The following is a 22,010-nucleotide window of genomic DNA, read 5'->3' as shown; positions in this document are numbered from 1 at the left end:
CATCTTATAGGAGAACGAAACCTCCTACCATACACCGCCTCATAAGGGGTCGTCTCAATACTCAAATAATAATGGTTGTTGTAGGCAAAATCTTTCAAAGATAGGTGTTGATCCCATTAACCACTAAAGTCTATAACACAAGATCAGAGTATATCCTCAAGCACCTGAATATTCTGCTCGGATTGACCATCCGTCTACAGATGAAGATAGCCAAGGTCCTAGACTAAGGGTCAACTATTATACCTTATAAATTAATAGTTTAAAGCAATCAATAAATCCTAAGTTCACCATTTAATAAACTATCATCTAAATTTCCCGCCCAATGTCACAAGATATCAATAATTAAATTACAAACAAGCATAATCTAGTCTATGGGTAAGCCTAACCTACCTTGAATCCAAGCAACTCACGATCAAATGATCTTTTTCTTTCCTTTTTGTGAAGCTTTCTCTTACAGAAGCAATGCTATCAAGAATACAATCTAAGCATTACAAAAAGAATAACAATACCCATTATATCACCATTGTGCCATGGGTTTTAAAAAGACACCAAAACCCTAATTGTGTTTCACCCTAAGAAAGGAGTTTCCAAGACTAACCCATATCCTAACTATTTTTAGAGAGTTAAAACCCTTAAGTAATTTGAGTCAACCACTTAATTTTGGGGCTAGAATTAACCCACAATGATTTAGGGGTTTTAAATCAAGAAAATATGAAATCAATGCCAAATTAGAGAAATTTTTACCTTAGATTATAGAAAGAATCAATCACACAAGTTGTTTAAGCTCCAATTCAACTCACAATACACACTTACAAGGTTTTACACTTCATTAAGGTTTCTAGATTTAGAGGGAGGCATAAAATGGCCAAAATTCAGGAAAGATAGCACCTAAATATGGACCACCCATCCCTTTAATGGCGCGGTCAAGACCTTCATGTCACCGGGGTAGTGGCCTTACGGTCGTACCTCCTTAGTCGCGGTTGTGGCACCTCGGTGCATACTATGCATGGTTGAAGCGTGGAACTTGGTTCTGATCTTTGGCTAATTCCTTGAGATGTATTCGGGGTCCATTTCGAACAAATAAGATATGAAACCCCATAGTTTTTTATGTTCTGGATGTATTGGCAAAGTTGGATTTTGCATACTAGGCTATTTACTAAATTTTTCACTTAGTGGTCAGTTAGGACCAATGAAGACTTTGAATTAAGAAAAGGGGTTCTAAAACCCAAATGAAATATCAGGTAACAAATAATTGGTCCCCGTAATTCGTTAATGACTTAGGCAGCTATAGAGATGTTATACCGGAGAAAGCAAGCAAGAATATAGATAATGACCTAAAGGGTCATTATAGTTAGCTTTCAGGCAATATAACTCAAAGAAATGATCTACAAGCCTGGGTACGAGTCGTATACACCACTCATACCTCAACATACCAAGTCAGATCTATAGTTTGACCCGGCCCAGACCTATGATTTAAAAGGAAAAATTAGATCAGATCGGGCACTCAAGACTTATAACTCGTACCCATATAGGTTTCTTCTAGATTTTGAACTCAAATCCTAAGAATCAACTTGTTTTGGACTAAATCCACTTTACCAACAACCTCAAATCAGTCAATTAGAGGGATTTTAATTCGAATTTAAGGCTCTTAAGATGCTAAAACTAAAATATGCTACTCTATACATACCAAGAAAGTTTTTGACCTTATTTTTTCTAAATTGTAACTTGATACATGTAGCATAAGGTATTGTTAACTTGGTTTAAGTGAAATTTCTTCATTCCATAGACTGTTGGTAGACTATATATAGATATTTATATTGAAACTTGTAAATGGGGATGAACCAGGGTTTAGAAATAGGTTTTGTGTATTTATATGTTAAAAACAAAGTCGGGAGTCCACTCTCTCCAACTATTTCAAGAACAGTACAGCTACCCAAGGTCACACCACCAGGTAATCCTCTCTTTTCAACATAATCTTTCAACATGTAACTGCTGTCTCCGTAGGATTCTGAGAAACACCATGAAATTTCTTGAACCCCGTGACATGAATGGTCACAGATTTTGGCCCATCTGATCCCATTTCCTTGTTCAAATATGGAAGGATTCCTTAATACTTGATAGCTTCCACTATCAATTACCTGTTCACGCCATTTACAATAGCCTCTTTAAACTTGACCAACCATTTCAACATGCATGACAAGTAAATTAGTAAAAATTAAGCAAAACAATTAATAACGAGTCGTGCCATGTATATTACCTCTTCGATTTGGATAAACAATCAAAATGAGCAAAGCAACATCACAACATTTCAAGTCAAAACACCAAGAAAAAGTTAAGAAACATTCTCAGTGCTTACACAACAATTAACCAAAGACAAAACCATGATAGCTACATGATTAAACATATATTCACCTTTTTACTCTTTTCCCCCTTATACAACAATGGTCATAGATTTTTTACATAATGAAACAGTTATTCACAATTACCTCTCACAATGAAAAGATTAAAATATTTCAAATGAACTGATGGTTAAGTTCTTGGCTTGCATAAAACTATATATTAACCTATTACTAGATGGTACTTTTACATAACCTGCTTATCTGAAATAGAACTTCACGCAGAGATAATTCCAATCCTGAGAGCATCCCTCTCCTTAGGAGAACTCTCTGTGATAACTGATAGACAAAAAGGGAACACTACCTCTATTCAAAAATGGAAAAACTAAAGCATTTGTAAAACTAGAAAGTAAAGAAATATAGTAAGTTAGTACCTTCTGGATTAAGAATTTTAGAGTGAAGAGACTTGCCAGAATTTGCTTTTATCTGGTGAGCCAAACTCAAAGTTACATACCAGTGTTCCCATCTTTCACCCCCCACTGCCTTTTTTCGTCCCTTTAAAAAAGGTGCATGTACAGAATCACACCTTTCATCCCTCGCTGCCTGACAAGAAGCAGAAGACTAGCAGTTCAAGTAACCAGGCCAAAACTTCTAGTTGTTGCTGAACCCTGCACCAATTTTGGGAACACATAAAGGTCAAAGCTCATGATACACTAGACATTTAAATAGAAAACCGTTACAACCAATAGTTACCCGACAGCAGAAGCCATAATTAGGAAGGCTTCACCCAAGAGATTGTGCTCTCCACGAAGTAGACCACCTTCTGTTTGTAATACTGCCATAATGTCGGCAATTCCCTGAAAGGCAACAAACACAATGCAGTCACTTTCCAAGGCAACCAAACAAACTCATGTCTAAATGTAAAAACCAACATCTCTCACATCAAAACATTGATTGATACAATCATAGAGTGGTCTTTTATTGGTAAAGAATACCAGAACTGTGTATTTCCAAAATAGTTTGAACTTGCTGACATCTCATCCAGAGTGGAACGAGCCATTTATATACTGTTACTGCTTCAACTTCAGTTCCTCCACATGTCAGTTGCAGGCACACTCCAAGGCTTCTACTCGGAACGAGCTTGGGTTGTAAAGGTTGATGCAAAAGCAGGTTCAGATTGTACAAGCCTGGCATAGAGAACAGGTGGTACGGTTCTTTAAGGACCAACATTATTCTGGAAATTAGGCTGAAGTTGCAAGCATGCATTGTTCCACTTCTTTTGTAGTTCTTGAGTTTTCTGCTGCAAAAAACCTTGATCCTTAATCTGCAAAGACAAAAAAGAAAGAATTGACTCTTCCACTTGTACATAATTCAAGTCATTCTCGGTTCCATTAATCAAGTAAAACCATACCTGCGACAAAGAAGTTACATTACTATCATTCTTTAGCTTAGCACTTTGCAACCACTGAGGCAACTGAGGTCGAGGAGATTCCAATTTAGCTTCAGATGATGAATTCTCAAACTCAGATACAAGTTTTGCCAACTCAAGGTCATACTTCTCCTTGCACTGGGGGAAACACGACGTCCTTAATCTCGGATTTACATTCTCCGGCATACGCGTAGGTAGTGCAGGCACTGGACCAGTAAAGCTTTTCAGAAGATTCAAAGGATCCAATGAACTTCCAAGAATTCTTTCATTTCCAAGCCTAAAAAAGTACATAGGGAGTACCAAATCAATAGATAGTACTTAAAACATAAACAACAACAACATTTCTGGTGTAATCAATCAATCCCACAAGTGGGGTCCAGCAAAGATTGTACGCAGACCTTACCTCTACCTTTATGCTAGTAGAGAGGTTGTTTCTGGTAGACCCTCGGCTCAAAAGAAGTACTAAATATACTTGAAAGTGCATAAACAAGCATAACAATCCTAGAACCAAATATCGACAGTGTGGCCGCCAAGTTTCAACGCCCTATAGTTCAAGCCAGTACATCTTTGGGTCCTATTTTCGAACCAAATAAGCATAGCCACACAGTTAATAGTTCCTTAGTGCAAGGTATCTCAGATTTAAGGAGTTTTTATGTTAATATGCCAACAAGGTTGTGCTCTTACCAACCAAGGTAGAAATCATAAGCTCGCAAAGTTACAGCTTCATCTGCCATCATGTTTGTATGAGGAATAAAGCAGTATGCAATGATATGTAATCCCACAAAACCATGTTGAGTTAACTGCATTGCAACAGCAGTTAGTACCTTTTCTTTTCCATTTGTCAACATAGTAATACTCACAAAAAATATTTGGAAATGAACTCAATGATGATACCTTGTACTTTCTCTTGTACAATCTGACAACAGATGAATGAGTAAGCAGTATATTATGAGCTGCTATGTATGGTTCAGTTAAAGAGTTGCTATGATGATACTTGCTATTTTCCAACATCACTTTATCCCCGGGGAAATACTGAGAAAAGCATTATCCTGGGCAGGAAAAAGAAAAATGTGAAGTACAGCTAATCGCGAATTAAAGATTTGAAGTTTATGTGCTTAATACTTTAGCCTTCTTAAGCAGTTGATTTCATAATACAAATTCAGTATTTGGATTAAAGTTATTGAATTTAATCGAGCCCCTACCTTAGTCTAGCCTGAAATAATACATGCATGCATATTTTTGAACTGAATAGGATTGACTCTTTCTTAAGCAACAAATCATTTTTGACAAAGCCAACGCTCCAAAAATTCTATGCTTAATAATGTCTATATATTTACTAATTTTAATTTCTTTTCTGTTTATTCAAAGAGTTGCATGTATATGCTTGCTTTGTTATTCTGAAACAACAATCTGATTCTCCCAACTGTTTTATCCTGCTTCTGTTTCTCCTGTTTTGCTTCTCAAATTTCTACTAGTAGCAAGTATTGTTGACATACTGGATGATATAATAGTTCTAATACAGTTTTTTACAATAGTTGACCCCCCAGGCCACCCCTACCCAAAAAGATATACATTCTTAACTATTACGTGCTGGATTAAAAAATTTACTCATTTTTTGCATATTGTGCATTCTTATTTTCCTAAACAACTTACGAGTATTATATTAGAGTCAACATGTTTGGACCGGGTCAGATTTTCTCTTTGGTTTGTGGATTCCTTAATTAATTTCAAGTGCACTCTTTCATACTGGTATGTTGCTTAATTAGACACTTCGAAACATGTTAGACAGGTGAAAAACAATGCATATTTGAAGAATTCAATACGGACACGAAAATATTTTTAAAGAATTCGAACAACATAGCTTTCAATATCAAAGCAGGGGTGTCAAAAATTTCCCAGAATCATCGAGAATGATATTTGGTCAGACATGACTATAAATTTGTGATAAAAATAGAAAAGCTACATAATTATCAGTTGTCCATTGAGCAAGTAAGTGAAAAAAGAAAGTTTTTGAAAGAATGTTGTAGGTGGGGTCGGAACATAGAAGAATGTTTATCATGAGGTCACGGACTACGTACTTATGAATTAATAAATGGCGCCTTAATTTACTGCCATGATTTTCATACCGACCAAATTAATTTCAATCGTTGTCAACACGTTGAAACTTTTTTTTTTTACATACCAACGTTTCTCATCTAACCGGGGATGTTTTGTGTAGTGATTCTCAAATCTGGGTAAGATGCAAATGCTTCAAAAATATGGGTCAAGCAGATAGAAGCATGCTCTAATACCTGTAGACATAAACACCAATAGATGACATTAAAGAAACAAAGTGACATTTGACCAAAGTAAGGAGGGGTTCGGGAAAAGGCTATATCTTCCTGAAATGGGAGCATAGATTTACCTTTGCATCATGATACTGAAGGAGATTCGTCATAGGAGGAACAACTTCCATGACAAAGTCAGACGCATCTGAAGGAAGCTTCTTGCACATATTAGTAGCAGTTGCTAATGCTACTCTCTGTTGAAGGATATAAACATTTAGAAGTGATCGTATAAGTATTAAAAGGAGCTGGAAGGTTGCTTATTCCACTAAAACTGAATTCCATAGATTATGAAAGGAATTCTTCTACCTGAACTCTAGTGGAAAAGAAATCGAGATAAGAAAGCACAGCCATCAGTGCACCAGCCCTCAAACAAGCAGTTGGATGCTCCTGAGATATCTTCTTTAGAGCTTGCAAAGACTATTAAAGGTAAACATCAGCATCTTAATTAGCTGGAAGAAAACAATCTTTAACAAGTACACAAATGTTCCACTCAAACTAATTCACTCACCTGTTCAGCCAAGTCCATGTATTCAATTGTAAGCAGGCGAGCTACAAAGCATGAAATAGCTCCATAATGGACAACAACAACACAAGAAGAAGGAAGAACGTCAACCAAATGGGTAAGAGCCCGGGCAGCAAGAAGCATAATGTCAGGATTGTTCTCGTGATTGAGCAGTCCTACAAGTACCGGTACAAATGAATACACAGAAAATGTGGACAGGGAGTCTTCGGTTCCAATGGAAACCATCTCACACAGCTGCATCAAAGCCTCTACCTGTTTCCCTTCCTCGCCATTTGCCCTTAAACCAGCTAATATCTTCTTGAGCCGTCCACTCTAGTGAGACGATGATGCTGACGCCATTGCAGAGCTAGGGAGTAAATCATCCAATCCAGCACCCAATTTCCTAACCAGTCCCTGAAGTGCACTACTAGCTGAAGTCAAATTCTGGTGTAAAATCCCAACACCGCCTTCACTATCATTATCATTGTCCTCACCACCAACACCAACACCAGAATCTATATTCAATCCCAGACTCTGCTCAGCATCCCTATCCCCAACTCTAACCTCGTTTTCTTTCTCCTTACCTAATTCTTTTTTTCATCAGTAAATAAAGCTATTCCATTAGTTTTCATAACACAATTGTGTTTGACAATGTACAATTGTATTATTTGTGAGATCAAAAAAGGGAATTTGGGAGTTATTATTGTATTTGTCGGAATTAACAGAGAGTACCTAGTATGGTGCCACTAAGTGCACAGAGAGATACAAAAATTCCACAAACTATAGAATTCCACCCTACAGCTCAAATAAAAAGATACCGTGGCCCAGAGTTCATATGTTGCCAAGTAATAGCAAATATTTTTAAAAATCAGTCTATTTAAGAGAATAAGCACAAAAAATTGACACTTCGCAAGAAATTAGGGCACTGAAATCCTACGACACTTTGCAACAAGCACAGAAATACTGTTAGAAGTTAGAAATTAGGGCACTAAAATCCTATGGCACTGAATACCTGTTTCAATAGATGACTAGGGTTCAATCGAAAGCGGTCAGAGCACTGGTGGTCGAAGCACTCATTGTCGGAGCAGTAGTCGATCGGAGCACTGATTTGAGATGCGGAGCAGTCGATCGATCGGAGACCCAAAGTTTTTATAAATTTTGAGATGCATACTGGACCCTGGAGCACTGATTTGAAGATCAATAGATTCGGAGTAGTCGATCGATATGGAGAAGTCGATGATCGGAGACCCAAATATTCTGCTTTGAAGATTTACTTACAGCTTGTTTGGATGGTGGTTTCCTGGTATGGTATGATTACGGAACCATGATTGTTTCCATGGTATCCTAAAAATGATGGTAACGTTTGGTACTATTTGAGGATTTGGGAAGCATGAAATCTCCTATTTTTCCACCAATTTTGTGGTATGTTATGGTTTTCCTCTGTTTCTTTCAATTATACCCCTTATAATTTTGTTTAATCTTATTTTATCATTCACCCTATTTTTATATTCTCTTTTATACTCTTTGCAGTAATCTTTCAGCAACTTCAACAACAACAAAGGCGAGGATCCTACCAAAAGCCCAAGAAAAGAAAAATAATGGCGAGGCTTTTCTTTACAGTAATCCAAGAAAAGAAAAATTTTGGTTCTTTCGATAATTCTGCTAAAAAGTGATTAAGAGGCTTTGAATTTCAGTTCAAAAGTTCAAACTTAGAAGGGTACCGATGGTGAAATTTACAAGAACAAAAAGGGAATAGTCAATTTTAGCAATAATAAAATAAGGGTATTTTAGAAAACTTACCTGTTACCATGCAATACCATACCATCAAACCTAACAAAAAAATATTATTAAACCACAATAAACGATACAGTCAATCCAAACATGATATTGTACCATCTTCACTATACTATACCATACCATACCATATCATACTGTACCATACATTATGAAACCATGGCAAACCACCATCCAAACAAGTTGTTAGTGTTTGTTAACCCTTTAATTTGGCGCGGTGGGTGGGGTTTTTGTTAAGACCCCAAAGTGGATCCGTAATTTCTTTAATTTATTATAATTTTTTTTTATATAATTCATTATATTTTAGTGCCCTTTGTAAAAAATTAGAGAGGGAAAAATTAAAGTCGTTGCAATAGCTTTTTTTCTCAATTAAGAATTGTCATAGGTGGCTTTATGGCAACAGTTCATGCAAGCATTGCTATAAGACACCCTTTTGCAATAGTTATATATTAGTAGCAATGGTTATAGCTTCTACTAAAATAATTTTTTTTGCAAAGGTTGGAAGCATTGTAATAGACCCTCTATAGCAACGTTTTTAGAACCATCGCCAAAAAGTTTATTACAATAGGGGTATTTTTTAGTAGTGTGGTATGATAAATGAGGTTAGGCTAATATGCATGGGTTCATGTATGTGAGTAATAACTGACTGTATGTACAACATCAGATACTGAGTAAGAATGCGTGAAAACTGAAAAGATTGAGAATGCATGACCAAACTTAAAACATGATTCTAAATAGTCAGTAAATAGAAATACTGAAATCTGATAATTGAATAACTGATAAACTATATGCCATGGTCAAGTAAAATTGAACTGAGTTCTGAACTGAATACCAAAACTAAAACTGTGGGAGGTATTATCTAACCGACATGCCCCAGTCTAAAATGATCAGGGTCTAACCTGTGACCCTAGTTGGAAGGGTGCTAGTACCGTATCACGGGTACTAATAATGGTTATAGAGTTAGTTCTAATCTAGCGGGTGACTCCTGAGATCAGTCCTAAACTTGTGGGTGATCCCTGAGAGTGTCAGTCCTAAACTGGCGGGTGACATCCCATAACCTATGCTGGCTACATAGTTCTTAACTTAGGGATTGTTTCTAAGGATCCATTCCTAACTGACGGGTGATCCCCCATTCCTAGGTTCGCGCAGTGCTGAATCCTACTCCCTACTGAATGACACTGATTACTGGACTTAACTAACTTAACTGGACAAGTAGTTGGTCGTGAAGGCTAATTGAGTGGTAATGCTCATGATTTATCTGAAATTATTCTGAAGCTACTGAAACTAAGTAAGCAGCTAAAATTTAGGTATTCATAACCCCCAGGACTCGATAGCAATGACAATAGGACCACATAAAATCTTTGAAACCATAAAAGGAAACCATTATCACAATTATTCACTTAAGCATCTCATCAAACACATGGAGACTAAGACTTTAGCATGGGGATGCTTTTTAAACATGAAATGATAACATAATCACATGACCAAATCATAAACTGAGGATTTATTCTAAATTCTTATGAACAAGATATGGAAGTCACAATATTTAAAACATACTGTAATGCATTCTACGTGAAGTCAATTGAAAGCATAACTTGAAAATAAAATTACCAATACATAGCTAAACATACTTTAACTTTCAACGTGTAAGGACTCTTTCTATCAAAAGGCTCTTGGAAACATAACAAGGAGTCATTATTCAAACCCTAATCATTTAGGCATTTCATCAAACACTTGAAATTCATAGACTTGAGCATGAAAATAGTCAAAACATGAGGTGCTAACATAATTAAAATACTGCAAATCATGGATTTAAGGATTTAACATGCGAATAGCACCATTCAAATGTGTAAGGTTTAATTTCAACAACAATTACTTGTAAATATCCTGTAAAATTAAAATTCATGGGAGTTCATGGATAAAGTTCATAATAACATGTAAAGATCGTTCTTTTAAACTTGAAATTTGGGTTCTTAGACTCCATGGGTGGAAAGGGCCCATGTATGAACATCTGACATACCTTGAAAGTTAAATCTTGAAAGAGAACAACTTTCTTGGATTGGAACACTTGAGTTGTTGGTTTTCTTGAAGGAAGGGCTTGAATCTTGAAGATGCTAGGGTTTTGTTTTAAGAGAGATTTGCTTTAATTTGAGAGAATTGTGAAATAAGAGAAAAATAATACTCTCTTGGGACCTAAATCCTGTGTTTTATCTTAATTGGGTAAAGGGAAAAGGACTGAAATGCCCCTGGAAAAATGTGACTGAAAGCTGGAAACCTCAAGAGTGAAATGGAGCGTGCGTCGCATGCTCTGGAGCACCAAAATGGAGCATGTGCCACGTGCTACATCGCATGCTCTCTCAGGGGTGAAATGGAGCATGCGTCGCATATTAATCGTGCGCAGCTACTACCTCTCTCACGAAAATAGCTATAACCTTTCACTTGGGATTGGATTAAGGCTAAATTGGTATTGTTGAAAAGCTGACTCAATTATCTACTATTTGGTGGGTATTGAGATGCAAAGTTCTACATCTATAAAAAGTTATACATGTTCAAAGTAGGCCCTTATAGAATCGAATGCCAAACTTTGGACGAATCAAAGGATCTTAGCTCAACTTTGTTCTAAGCGATCCTTATAAACATTTTCACCTCAAAATCACTTCTCACACTAGGATAAAGATCATGACACATGTATTCAAATTAAATTCATAGAATTAGAGTGAGCACACATAAGAACAACGCTTTAAAGTCTTTCTAAAAAATATGGGGTATTACAGTGGTCTCGAGGCTCACATTTGAAATACCCTAGGATCTGGACCCTTGTAAAATTTCTTAAGTTTTTGACCTTTTTGACTTGGTATGACTTAAGGGTACCAAAAGTACCCTTGAATATTACTCGTAGGCTGTCTTGAGGGTTCACTCGTACCCTAGGTAGGATGGTTGGCTTGGCTACTGGCCAAGATATAACTCACTAAGGTACGAATCATATAGGAGCAAACGGGTGATGTAGTGCAAGCCGTATAGAGCATGATCGTCTTGGTCTTGTGGATTTTGCCCTAGATACGGTTGAGGGGTACAATTGGGGGTATCACTAGTACCCTTAAGGTATGACTAGGGAGGTGTGAGACATATAGGAACCAGTAGTAGGGTCTTGGAATAGTCTTGGGTACGAATTGGGGTACCACTCATACCCTAGGATATGGATGGTAAGGGGGAGTCGTACCCCTGGATGTGGTTTGCTTTAATTATAAGTAAGGGTAGTCCAGACATTCCCTACTTTAAAGCCCTTATCTTCTCACATTATATAACCCTTGGTGACCTCTTATAACACTTTTTAAAAGATTAAAACACTTCAAATACTCTCTCAAACACTCTCTTGTAGATTGGAGGCTAGGGTTTCTTTATGTGTTCTTCAGAGGGCTCAAAGGTAGAGATTTCTTCCGTGAATCGTCTTGTATAAGACATGTACTCCTTCCCTCATTGTTAGTTCTAACTAAAGGCATATGTATTATCTTTTGAATATTTATTTGTGGATCATGAATGGTGGTTTTCGAAATATATGTTGAGGGTCTTAATGCATATGGTTTGGTATTAGTTTAAACTATATTTTTACATATTTTTAGTAATGGATAGCATATGTGGTTATCGGTTGGTTATGGTTTAACAAATGGGTCTTGAGTAACCATAATTATGGTGGTTTATGCATTGATTTTGATCTTGGTAAAGGTATTCTCTCAACATGTTTGATAAAATACCTCAAAAATGTTCACTCTATTATTGAAATTTCATTAGAACTCTTACATGGTTTGGTTTTGTAATGGAACCTTAAATCGATTTGGATGGTATTTCATAGTTTAAATGGTTTAAATGATATAAATGCTTTAAATATTTGTCATGGTCTAAAATAGTTTGGAAATGGTTTTAAATGGTATAAATGGTGTACATAGTTTGGAAGGATTAATTGGTAAAGCCTTGGTGGCTTTGGAAATATGCTTATGGGGTACATGGAATCCCTTAAGTGGTTTAATATGGTAAATGGAAGGGCACTTGGAAGTCCCCTTAAACCTATATATGATTGGTTGTGGATAGTACTTGCAAGTATGGTCGGTATGACGATACCACTACTAAATGGCCTTGGTTAATAAATAGTTAATAGATTGATAGGTTGTTTGGTAATGGTTTTAATTGGGAAATAATGGCAGGATGTGTAGTAAAGTCGTGGAAGGTGGACGTCCCCGAGAGACCAAAGCTGGAAACTCATATTTGCCGATATGAGGTTGGTCTTGGTGACCGTATGCATGATGTTACACTATATTTGGGAGATGTACTAGTCATCTAAAGTTTTTCTTCCCTGGTTGTGCGGATACACATACTAGGGCCCTTTCAATAGGGGGAGATAAACCTATATAGCCTGTGGATGGCTTAAGATGGCAAAGTTACACGACCCATGTAAAGGTTTTAAATGTATGGTAAACCTGGTTCCCTTTCTTAGCATGGTTATATATATATATATATATATATATATATATATGGCTATATGTATTATGGATGATTTTACTTGGCTTTGTAAACTACATTATTTTATCCTTATCCTAAGTACATGCCAGTGTTCACCCACTAATCTATCTTCAGGAGAACGTATACCCATGCTATGCAGGGACTGACCTTTTACTTTTCTTGCTTAGTGATCGGATTCAGGGACAGTTGATGTTGGATTAAAGTGTTAAGCTTTAATATTTTAGAAGGTATCTATTTTATGTCATAATTTACTCTACATATTTCTTATCTTTCATAGACTTTAGTTTTGGTTATGGTATGGGGCATGTCCCAACTAGGTACTCTTTATTGGTCTAGAGGCTTTGTATGGACAATTGTAGACTTGGGTACGGTATGGATTGTTTTGTTATATGTACATACATATATTGGCTTATTATTATGGTATTGGTTTATGGTTTTCGCATTGGCTTGGTAGGTTATTGGGTTGTTGGACTGCGTTGGGTTAGTGTCGGATATAGACTTATACCAAGTCACCACATGGTTAGATATTATATCTTGTTATTTGTTCGAACTTCAGCTAACTCAAGGTATGTATTTGGTGGTTGAGTTGGGAAACGGGGGCGGTTCTCTATCCTAGTTAGGCTTGGGATTGCCCATTACGACAAGGCCTTTGTTCAGGTCGTGTCAAGTTGGTATCAGAGCTAAGTTTTGGTGTTATGGGGTATTTACAATTCCATGTTGAGTAGAGTCTTGCTTATGGGTGTATCGTGCACCTCACTTATAATTAGGAGGCTACGAGGCATTTAGGAATGTTTCACTTTCTTGGTTATTCTACTTTCAGGCTATGGAGTCTAAGGTATTGAATTTTTCTCTGAATTTTCCTTGGTTCACTCTTTGGATCATGCCTTCTCAATGATCTAAAATTCATGGAAACTTGCCTGTCATACTCGAGGACAACATGGGTGGATCTAATACAATTCATGGGGCACAGACCTTGTTAAGAGTCGCAGCTTCTGGTTTTTCCTATGGAGTCCCAATGGTCTCCAGTAATCCTATTCGGAAGATGGAACTCATTTTAGTGATCTCAAGAAAAGGTTACCAATGCCGAGTTTTGGTATTCTGTTAATTTATTGACCTAGATATTTTGGTACGGGAAGAAATAGGGTGAGGTTGGAAATAGGCAAGGTAAGGAGACACGGTTTTCTGAATAAACAAGGATGTCCCATAAGGGTTGCCGCTTGGGCAAATAGAGTATTGGCTACTCCCTCTTGCTCCAACTATAGAAGGGACCATCTCAATATTCTTACTATTCCTAGGGAGTTCGAGGCATCTTCTGATGACGGCATTGGTATGTTGAGAACTCTTCTCTTTATGGTATGTATGGTTTACTTGGCTTGGGGTCCCTTCTCCTTTGTGACCCCATTGGTGGTTGTATATTTTGGTATTGGTCCCAAGGTTATTTCAGACTCTTTTCTTCTTTTTTCTACCTCGGTAGATGACTCTTTGATTGCCAACAAAGTCTATGGGGGTGTGTGGTATCTGTTGGTAATAAAGGAGTCTTGGTGGATTTGTTTGACTCGGATATGGTGGAATTCGATATCATTCGAGGGATGGATTGGTTGCACTCGTGCTTCTTATTATTAGATTGGCAGACTTATCAAGCTCCCTGGTGAGTCGAACATAGGATGAGAGGATGGTTTCATTCCCTAGCTATTAAGAAACATAGTTGTATCATATCTTAGAATCAGAGGTTAGTTTCAAAAAGGACGTCATTATTATTTGGTTCGGGATAAAGATTTTAACCCAGAAGGTCTTTTTTTGCATTCAGATTTGGTGATGTATAAACTTCTTGGGGTCCTATCTGATGACCCTCATGGTGTCCTTCTAATGGGGAGGTTGGTTTGGGATTGGTCTTGTTTTGAACATTTGTCTAAATTTCTATTCCTTCTTTATAAAATGGTTTCGGTGGAGTTAAAGGATCTTAAGGAGAAATTAAGAGATCTTTTAGATAAAGGTCTCATCAGTCTTAATATTTTCCTGTGGAGTGTTTTGTTCTTCGATGCATAAAGGGAATGGTTTTCCCTGTAAATGGATAGGTTGTCGGTAGGTGACTAAGGAATTTAGAGTGTCCTACTTGTGGGGTGGACTATGCTTATGTATCTTCTATAAGGGTACTTTACTAGTAGTACAAGGTGGTTGGTAGATCCTAGGCTTGAATCAAGATGCTTGATTTTGATAAAAGGGAGTATGATAAGCTCAAAAATAGCAATGCAGGAGTTGTGGAGGTAAAATAGCAAGTTGGATGAGGTTGATGATTTGGGAAATACAATAGTGAGAGTTGTACCATATAGCCGGGAGTTTGAGTTGAACCGGGGGACTGAGAATCTAGTCATTCAACAGGTTAGATCATGGAGCTTTCACATGTCTTTGTCCCTATACTTGTACCTTATTGTTGGCATGAAATTGATTATTAAATTCATGGTTTTGAAATTGGGTTTTGGCACAATTGAGGTCTTTGACATGACTACTCATTTAAGTGATTTTCCATAGGTTAGGATGCATTATTCGTGCTTTATTTATGTTTATGAACATTGTGGGATGCATGGGAATGTTAAATGGATTTTGGGGGTACTATGGATTCCCCAGTTACTTGATTTTGGTTTTTGAAATTTTATACCCTCAAAATATTTGTGAAATTGTCATTGGATATAATTTTGTCTTATAATTTGACTATTCTTGAATCTTTTCATTGCATAGATGGTTAAAGAAATATGAATTAGATTTTGGTTGGATTCAAATGATTTTTGAAAGGCCTTGGTAGCCATGGTTTGATTTTAAATAGTTTTGATTTAAATTGGAAACCTTGGAGTCAATTTAGTCTAATAGTTTTTGCATGTCTATGATGGGCTCTAGATAGCATTGGGATGAATAAGGTTTTGGGTATGGGAGAACCAAGTGGCCTTGGTGTACGTCTTTGGTGATACTCATTAGAGCGGAGAATTATGTTCTTTGGTGTAATGGGATTGAGGTTGGTGGTTAATCTAGTATTCTATTTTAGCGGTGGACTTCAAGAAAATGTGGGGTTGCATATTTTAGTGATACTCTTCTCTTCTGGTTAAGAGAATACTCTACTAGTGTTGCATGTATTCATTTAGTGCTTATGCCTAAGGTTCGCATTTTGCATTCACTTTATTCCCTAGATATGAGTCTTGACCTTGTGTTAAGTTACTCATGGTATAGTTGGTTGTGTTTCTTTTGGTGTCTAGTCTAAGGACTCTTTTCATGGTATAGTTTAGTCGGGATGATTCCCCATTATGGTCTAGGTAGTTATTGTGTAGTACTTCATGCCTATAGTGCCTTGTCTTGTCTCTAGAATTTTGCCTTGGGAGGCATGACTAACTCTTGTAATTTGGTTTCTTAAATGACTCTTCTTGTGCTAGGGTGGTAGTGGTTTGGGAAGTATGGTGATGTGTTGAAATGGGGAATGTAGAAGTCCATAAGTGGGGAAGAGTCTAGGGTGACTACCAGAGTTAAGGTTTTGGAAGGTAAGGTAAGGTTGTTGTCATGGGAAATGGTTAGGAAAGGAATGGGTGGTGAAAACCTTGTGAAGGTTGTAAAGGGTGATAGATCGTTTGATGGATAGATCATACTGATGGGTATATAAGTGGTAGGATTGAATGTTATGGTTGGTAGATATATCAATAAGTTATGTTGGGTACGTGAAAGGTCTGATAAGGCATGGTTTTATTAATTATTTTCATGGCTTAATAGTTATATGATTTTGGGTGTTCAAATATAGGCTGTGGGTTTTGGTTATAGTGGTTGGACATGGTTTACCCATGTCTTTTACTTATGGTTTTCTTGTTATAATGGTGATTGAAGCGGGGTGGTGTTTTAGGATAGATGTAAGGAGCAGAGCTCAATAGCCTAAATTAACTTATTTTAGCTTTGGATAGGCTTGAACATGGAGGTGGTGTAGAGCTAGACTCAAGCTATCGTAGTGGTGTGTCTCGATAAATTCTAAATCAAATTGGACTTGCTCTTTAGCATCAGTTCCAATCATTCGGTAGTTTATGTGTTGTATGGAGGTAAGGTGTGAATAGTCCTTGGTCGATTGGTTTCTTTGAGTAGTATTGGTATCTCGAATTCCTTGCTTTTTAACGGGGTCTCGATGAGTATCATGGGAATGGTAAGGTAAGTTCACTGGTTGCGAATAAAAGGCGTGGCTTTGGTGGAACTAAAGGCCCGAGAAATTCATTTGGGATGCTGAGAAGGACATGGAGTTCAAGTGTCTGCGTTGGTTCTTGGTTTCGAAAATTCATGCATAAAGTATGTACTCTTCAACATGTCTTTTGTTTTCTAACATTGTTAAAGGTGAGGAATGGTTCCTCTTGCACCTTTGTTTTCTAACTTAGTTAGAGGTCGTAATGAAGGTGTTGGGTATAAATCGTGCTTGGGGTATGTGATGACTTTCTCATCTGGGTTTGTGTTCTTGTCCTCTATTTTGGTTGGAAAAAAGTTTGATATGTGTTAATGTGTTACATCGTGCTTGTTCTTACCCTTACCCGTCATTCGCCTAGGACAAATAATCCTAATGGGGGAGACTGAAACACCCTAGGATTTGGACCCTTGCAAAATTTCTCAAGTTTTGGACCTTTTTTACTTAGTACAACTGAAGGGTACCAATAGTACCCTTGAATATGACTCGTAGGCTATCTTGAGGGTTCAATCATACCCTAGGTAGGATGGTTGGCTTGGCTACTACCCAAGATATGACTCGCTAGGGTACGAATCGTATAGGAGCATACGTGTGGTATAGTGCATGATCGTCTTGGTCTTATAGAGTCTGCCCTAGATATGGTTGGTGGGTACGATTGGGGGTATTACTCGTACTCTTAAGGTACGACTAGGGAGGTATGAGACATATAGGAACCAGTAGGTAGGGTCTTGGCATGGTCTTAGGTACGAGTTGGGGTACCACTCGTACCCTAAGATTCGAATGGTAAGAGAGAGTCGTACCCTTAGACGTGGTTTGTTTTAATTTTAAGTAAGGGTAGTCCGGACATTTCTTACTTCAAATCCTTTATGTTCTCACGTTATATAACCCTTGGTGGCCTCTCATAACACTTGCTAAAAGATTAAAACACTTCAAATACTCTTTCAAACACTCTCTTGAAGATTGGAGGCTAGGATTTCTTCATGTGTTCTTCATAGGGCTCAAAGGTCGAGATTTCCTCTGTGAATCTTCTTGTATGAGGAATGTACTCCTTCCTCATTGTTAGTTCCAACTAAAGGAACATTTATTATGTTTAGAACATTGATTTATGGATCATGATTGGTGGTTTTAGAAATATGTGTTGAGGGTCTTGATGCATATGGTTTGGTATTGGTTTAAACTATGTTTTTAAATGTTTTTGGTAATGGTTTGCATATGTGGTTATTGGTTGGTTATGTTTTAACAAATGGGTCTTAAGTAACCCTAAATATGGTGGTTTATGCATTGGTTTTGGTCTTGGTAAAGGTATGCCATCAACATGTTTGATAAAATGCCTCAAAGAATGTTTTTACTCTATTGTTGAACTTTCATTGGAACTCTTGCATGGTTTGGTTTGGTAATATAACCTTAAATGGTTTTGCATGGTTTAAATGATATAAATGTTGTAAATATTTGGCATGGTCTAAAATGATTTTGAAATGGTATAAATGGTGCACATGATTTGGAAGGATTAAATGGTAAAGCCTTGGTGGATATGGAAATAGTTATGCTTGTGGGGTACATGGAATCCCCTAAGTGGTTTAATATGGTAAATGGAAGGGCACTTGTAACTCCCCTTAAACCTATATATGGTTGGTTGTGGATAGTACTTGCAAGTATGGTCTGTATGACAATACCACCAATAAATGGCCTTGGTTAATGGATTGGTTGGTTGTTTGGTAATGATTTTAATTAGGCAATAATGGTGGGATGTGTAGCAAAGCCGTGGAAGGTGGAGGTCCCGAGGGATCAAAACTGGAAACTCATATTTGCCGATATGATGTTTGTCTTGGTAACTGTGTGCATGATGTCACACTATATTTGGGGGATGTACTATTCATTCCAAGGTTTTCTTCCCTAGTCATGCGGCTACATGCACTGGGGCCTTTTCAGCATGGGAGCTGAACCCATATAGCCCCTAGATGGTTTAGGACGGCAAAGCTACACAGCCCGGGTAAAGGTTTTAAATGCATGTTAAACCTAGTTTTCTTTTCCGGCATGGTGTTATATATATATATATGTACGGTTGGACGCATTATGGATGGTTTTACTTGGCTTTGTAAACAGCATTATTTTATCCTTATCCTGATTACATGCTAGTGTCCACCCACTAACCCGTGTTCGAGCAATTGTATACCCACGCTATGCAGGGACCGACTATCTACTTCTCCTACTTAATGATCGAATTCTTGAACAGTTAATGTTGGATTGAATTGGTGAGCTTTCATATTTTGGAAGGCATCTATTTCATGTCATGGTTTATTCTACATATTTTTCGTCTTTCATGGACTTTGGTTTTGGCTATGGTCGGGGGCATGTCCCGACATGGTACTCTTTGGTTGGTCTAGAGGCTTTGTGTGGACAACCATGGACTTGGTATGGTATGGATTATTTTGTTATATGTACATACATACATTGACTTATTACCATGGTATTGGTTTATGGTTTCCACATTGGTTTGATGGGTTGTTGGGTGGTTGGATTTGGTTGGGTTGGTCTCGGATATAGATTTATCCCAAAGTCACCACATGATTGGATATGCTATCTTGTTTTATGTTCGGACTTCAGCCGATTCAAGGTATGCATTTGGTTGTTGGGTTGGGAAACGAAAATGGTTTCTGATCCTGGTTGGGCTTGGGATTACCCATTACGACAAGGCCTTGATTCGGGTTGTGTCAACATTCACGAGAGTCTTGGTTTGAGTCATGACGTGATCGCAACTGAGTGCCCGCAATCGCGATGGATATTTTAATCTTGGTCAAAGATTGACACATGCGATCATGATCACTCGCGGGGCAAGAACTTGTTAATTTTTTTATTTTCTCTTTATTTTCTTCATTTTTGGACTTCTAGAGCTCGAATTAAGGCATTTTCAAAGGGGTTTTCACTATTTTTTTGTGATTAAGTTCCTAGATCTTTATTCCATCATTTTTGATTGATTTCACCTTCAAAACAACTTCAAATTCTTGATTTCAAAGGGAGATTTTGTGGGGTTTGCAGGTAAAGCTTTAAGATAATTTTCTTTGGTTTGGACCTCATTTTTATGTGGATTTTCAACTTGAGACTCCTTTTGATATGGGAAATATTATCTTAAAATAAAATTTTAATTTTACCCTTTTCGTTTTTGAACTCGTTTTTCAAACCATTTTGAACCCTTTTATATAGGGTCAATATGGTTATCATTAGCTTTCTTTTGACTTTTAGATGACATATTTATTTAGATTGAACATTCGTAGTGTTGATTCAAAGAGTTGGGCCTCCGATCGAGATTTTAAACTGCGTTTGAGCTTGCGAACTTTTATTTAAGGCAAGTTAAGATGTACCTTGACTTTCTTCAAAGTGTTTATGTATTTTATGCTTTTTGTTAGTATTTTGTGTTTCGTTTAAGATTGTGGGTCCCACTTAGATGAAATGACGAGCATCTCTGCGGTTACTAGAGTCATTTGGTGGATTACAGTTACTTTATTGTCTTGATTAGTTAGTATTGATGCTTGTACATATCCTTAGAGTATGAGTGGACTATATTACTTGATGAGACTTCAGTTATGGAATAAGTTATGCTTGGGTAGTTTTGCAATATATGATTATTGCAATTATTGTTATTTTATGTTGCCCATGTGGGTGCTTATGTGAACATATTTGTGGACTTCAATAACTATTTATGATCATGTGCTTGAGTGGGGGATTATGTGTATATTGCTTGTTGATTCTAGAGGACATATTATTGTGATGCCCGAGTGAGGGCTAGACTTGATGTTATTGATTATATTTGTGCATTAAAGGCCTTATATATTATTATGTCGTCCGAGTGGGAGGGGGGCTTAACTTGTCATCATAGGCCTTATCTGTGTGTCTTACCTATCGTTGTGTCACCTGAGTGGGGGCTTGACTTGACATTGTAGGCCTTATTTCAGCATTTATTTACATTATCATCATAGTGATGCCTGAGTGGGGAGTTGGAAATGATATTATTGATGACTATGTGACTATTTATTCTGATGGTGTCATGTGAAAATTAATATCATAAATTATTGATACACTGAGTTGATTCTGAGCTCACTTATATATGTGTTGAATGGATTTCAATCTTCATACTGATTTGTTGTTAGCATTACATCACGCATGCATATTCATGAGTCATTGCTACCACTGTAACACTCTGATTTTTATAAGAAAATATGACACCTTATAAAACGCCTATACAAAGAAATGTACCGGTATGGTTGATTTGAGACATGGAATTGATATTATATGAGTATATGAGTTGAGAACCCCTACCCCCTACCCCCATGGATCCTATCTGGTAGATGCGAGCTCGGTAGGGTTATACAGAAATTCATGCGATGACTTTCGCAATTAATCATCATTCCATTGTATTACATTATTTGCATTGCATTGCATTTCTTGATTTGATTTGATATTGTGTTTATATTTACTTTTGTATCATATTACCGCCATAGAACCCTGTTTTGGATATTGTATTGGAGCATTCATTTCATTTCATTATATTATCTTATAACATCTTTAATTGACTGAGGAGATTCAGGTATTAAGAAACTTGGGGTATTACCGTAGCCTGATAGGAGAGGTAGATAGGTATCACCTTTGGGTAGCATGAGATGTACCCTTATATATACACTCTTTTGTTGCTATCCCATAGTAATTGATTAATGATAATTGATTTAGCTTGTTTATCATATTTGTGAGACTTCTTCAGAAATGGCTTTCCTTGTTCTTGAATATAAATGAATAATGTTGACTCACCTAGATCGATGTACCTACCATGTACTTGATGTCCCTGTTGATCGCTGTGTTGGGTTACCCTAGTATGATAAAGTCCTATGATTTTGTGGGTTATAGGTTGTTCGGGATA

At 37.1% G+C, this 22,010-nt stretch overlaps 2 protein-coding genes across 6 annotated transcripts; both read right to left on the bottom strand.

The window, feature by feature from the left end:
- Positions 1-2,387: 2,387 nt before the first annotated feature.
- Positions 2,388-4,687, bottom strand: LOC107870815 (protein SUPPRESSOR OF MAX2 1-like). The gene is made up of 6 exons (XM_047413085.1): positions 4,660-4,687; positions 4,450-4,565; positions 3,748-4,042; positions 3,332-3,660; positions 3,090-3,193; positions 2,388-3,004 (listed from the first exon to the last, which is right to left on the bottom strand). Exons 2-4 carry the CDS (start codon positions 4,500-4,502, stop codon positions 3,553-3,555), a joined length of 456 nt encoding a protein of 151 aa, XP_047269041.1. The 5' UTR covers positions 4,503-4,565; positions 4,660-4,687; the 3' UTR covers positions 2,388-3,004; positions 3,090-3,193; positions 3,332-3,552.
- On the bottom strand, positions 4,677-8,085 carry LOC124898900 (E3 ubiquitin-protein ligase UPL3-like). Of its 5 annotated transcripts, none has more exons than XM_047413084.1 (6): positions 6,868-8,085; positions 6,601-6,770; positions 6,399-6,509; positions 6,170-6,286; positions 5,948-6,056; positions 4,677-4,814 (listed from the first exon to the last, which is right to left on the bottom strand). In XM_047413084.1, exons 2-5 carry the CDS (start codon positions 6,736-6,738, stop codon positions 5,961-5,963), a joined length of 462 nt encoding a protein of 153 aa, XP_047269040.1. In that variant the 5' UTR covers positions 6,739-6,770; positions 6,868-8,085; the 3' UTR covers positions 4,677-4,814; positions 5,948-5,960. The 5 variants fall into 5 exon arrangements, with proteins under 5 accessions (XP_047269040.1, XP_047269039.1, XP_047269036.1 ...); XM_047413083.1 differs by having other exon boundaries at positions 7,607-8,085; XM_047413080.1 differs by having other exon boundaries at positions 6,601-7,184; positions 7,607-8,082.
- Positions 8,086-22,010: the final 13,925 nt, after the last annotated feature.

The sequence above is a fragment of the Capsicum annuum genome, chromosome 5 (assembly GCF_002878395.1).
Source record: "Capsicum annuum cultivar UCD-10X-F1 chromosome 5, UCD10Xv1.1, whole genome shotgun sequence".
In the NCBI taxonomy this organism is placed as follows: Eukaryota; Viridiplantae; Streptophyta; class Magnoliopsida; order Solanales; family Solanaceae; genus Capsicum; species Capsicum annuum.
This window is presented reverse-complemented; position numbering and strand designations above follow the sequence as displayed.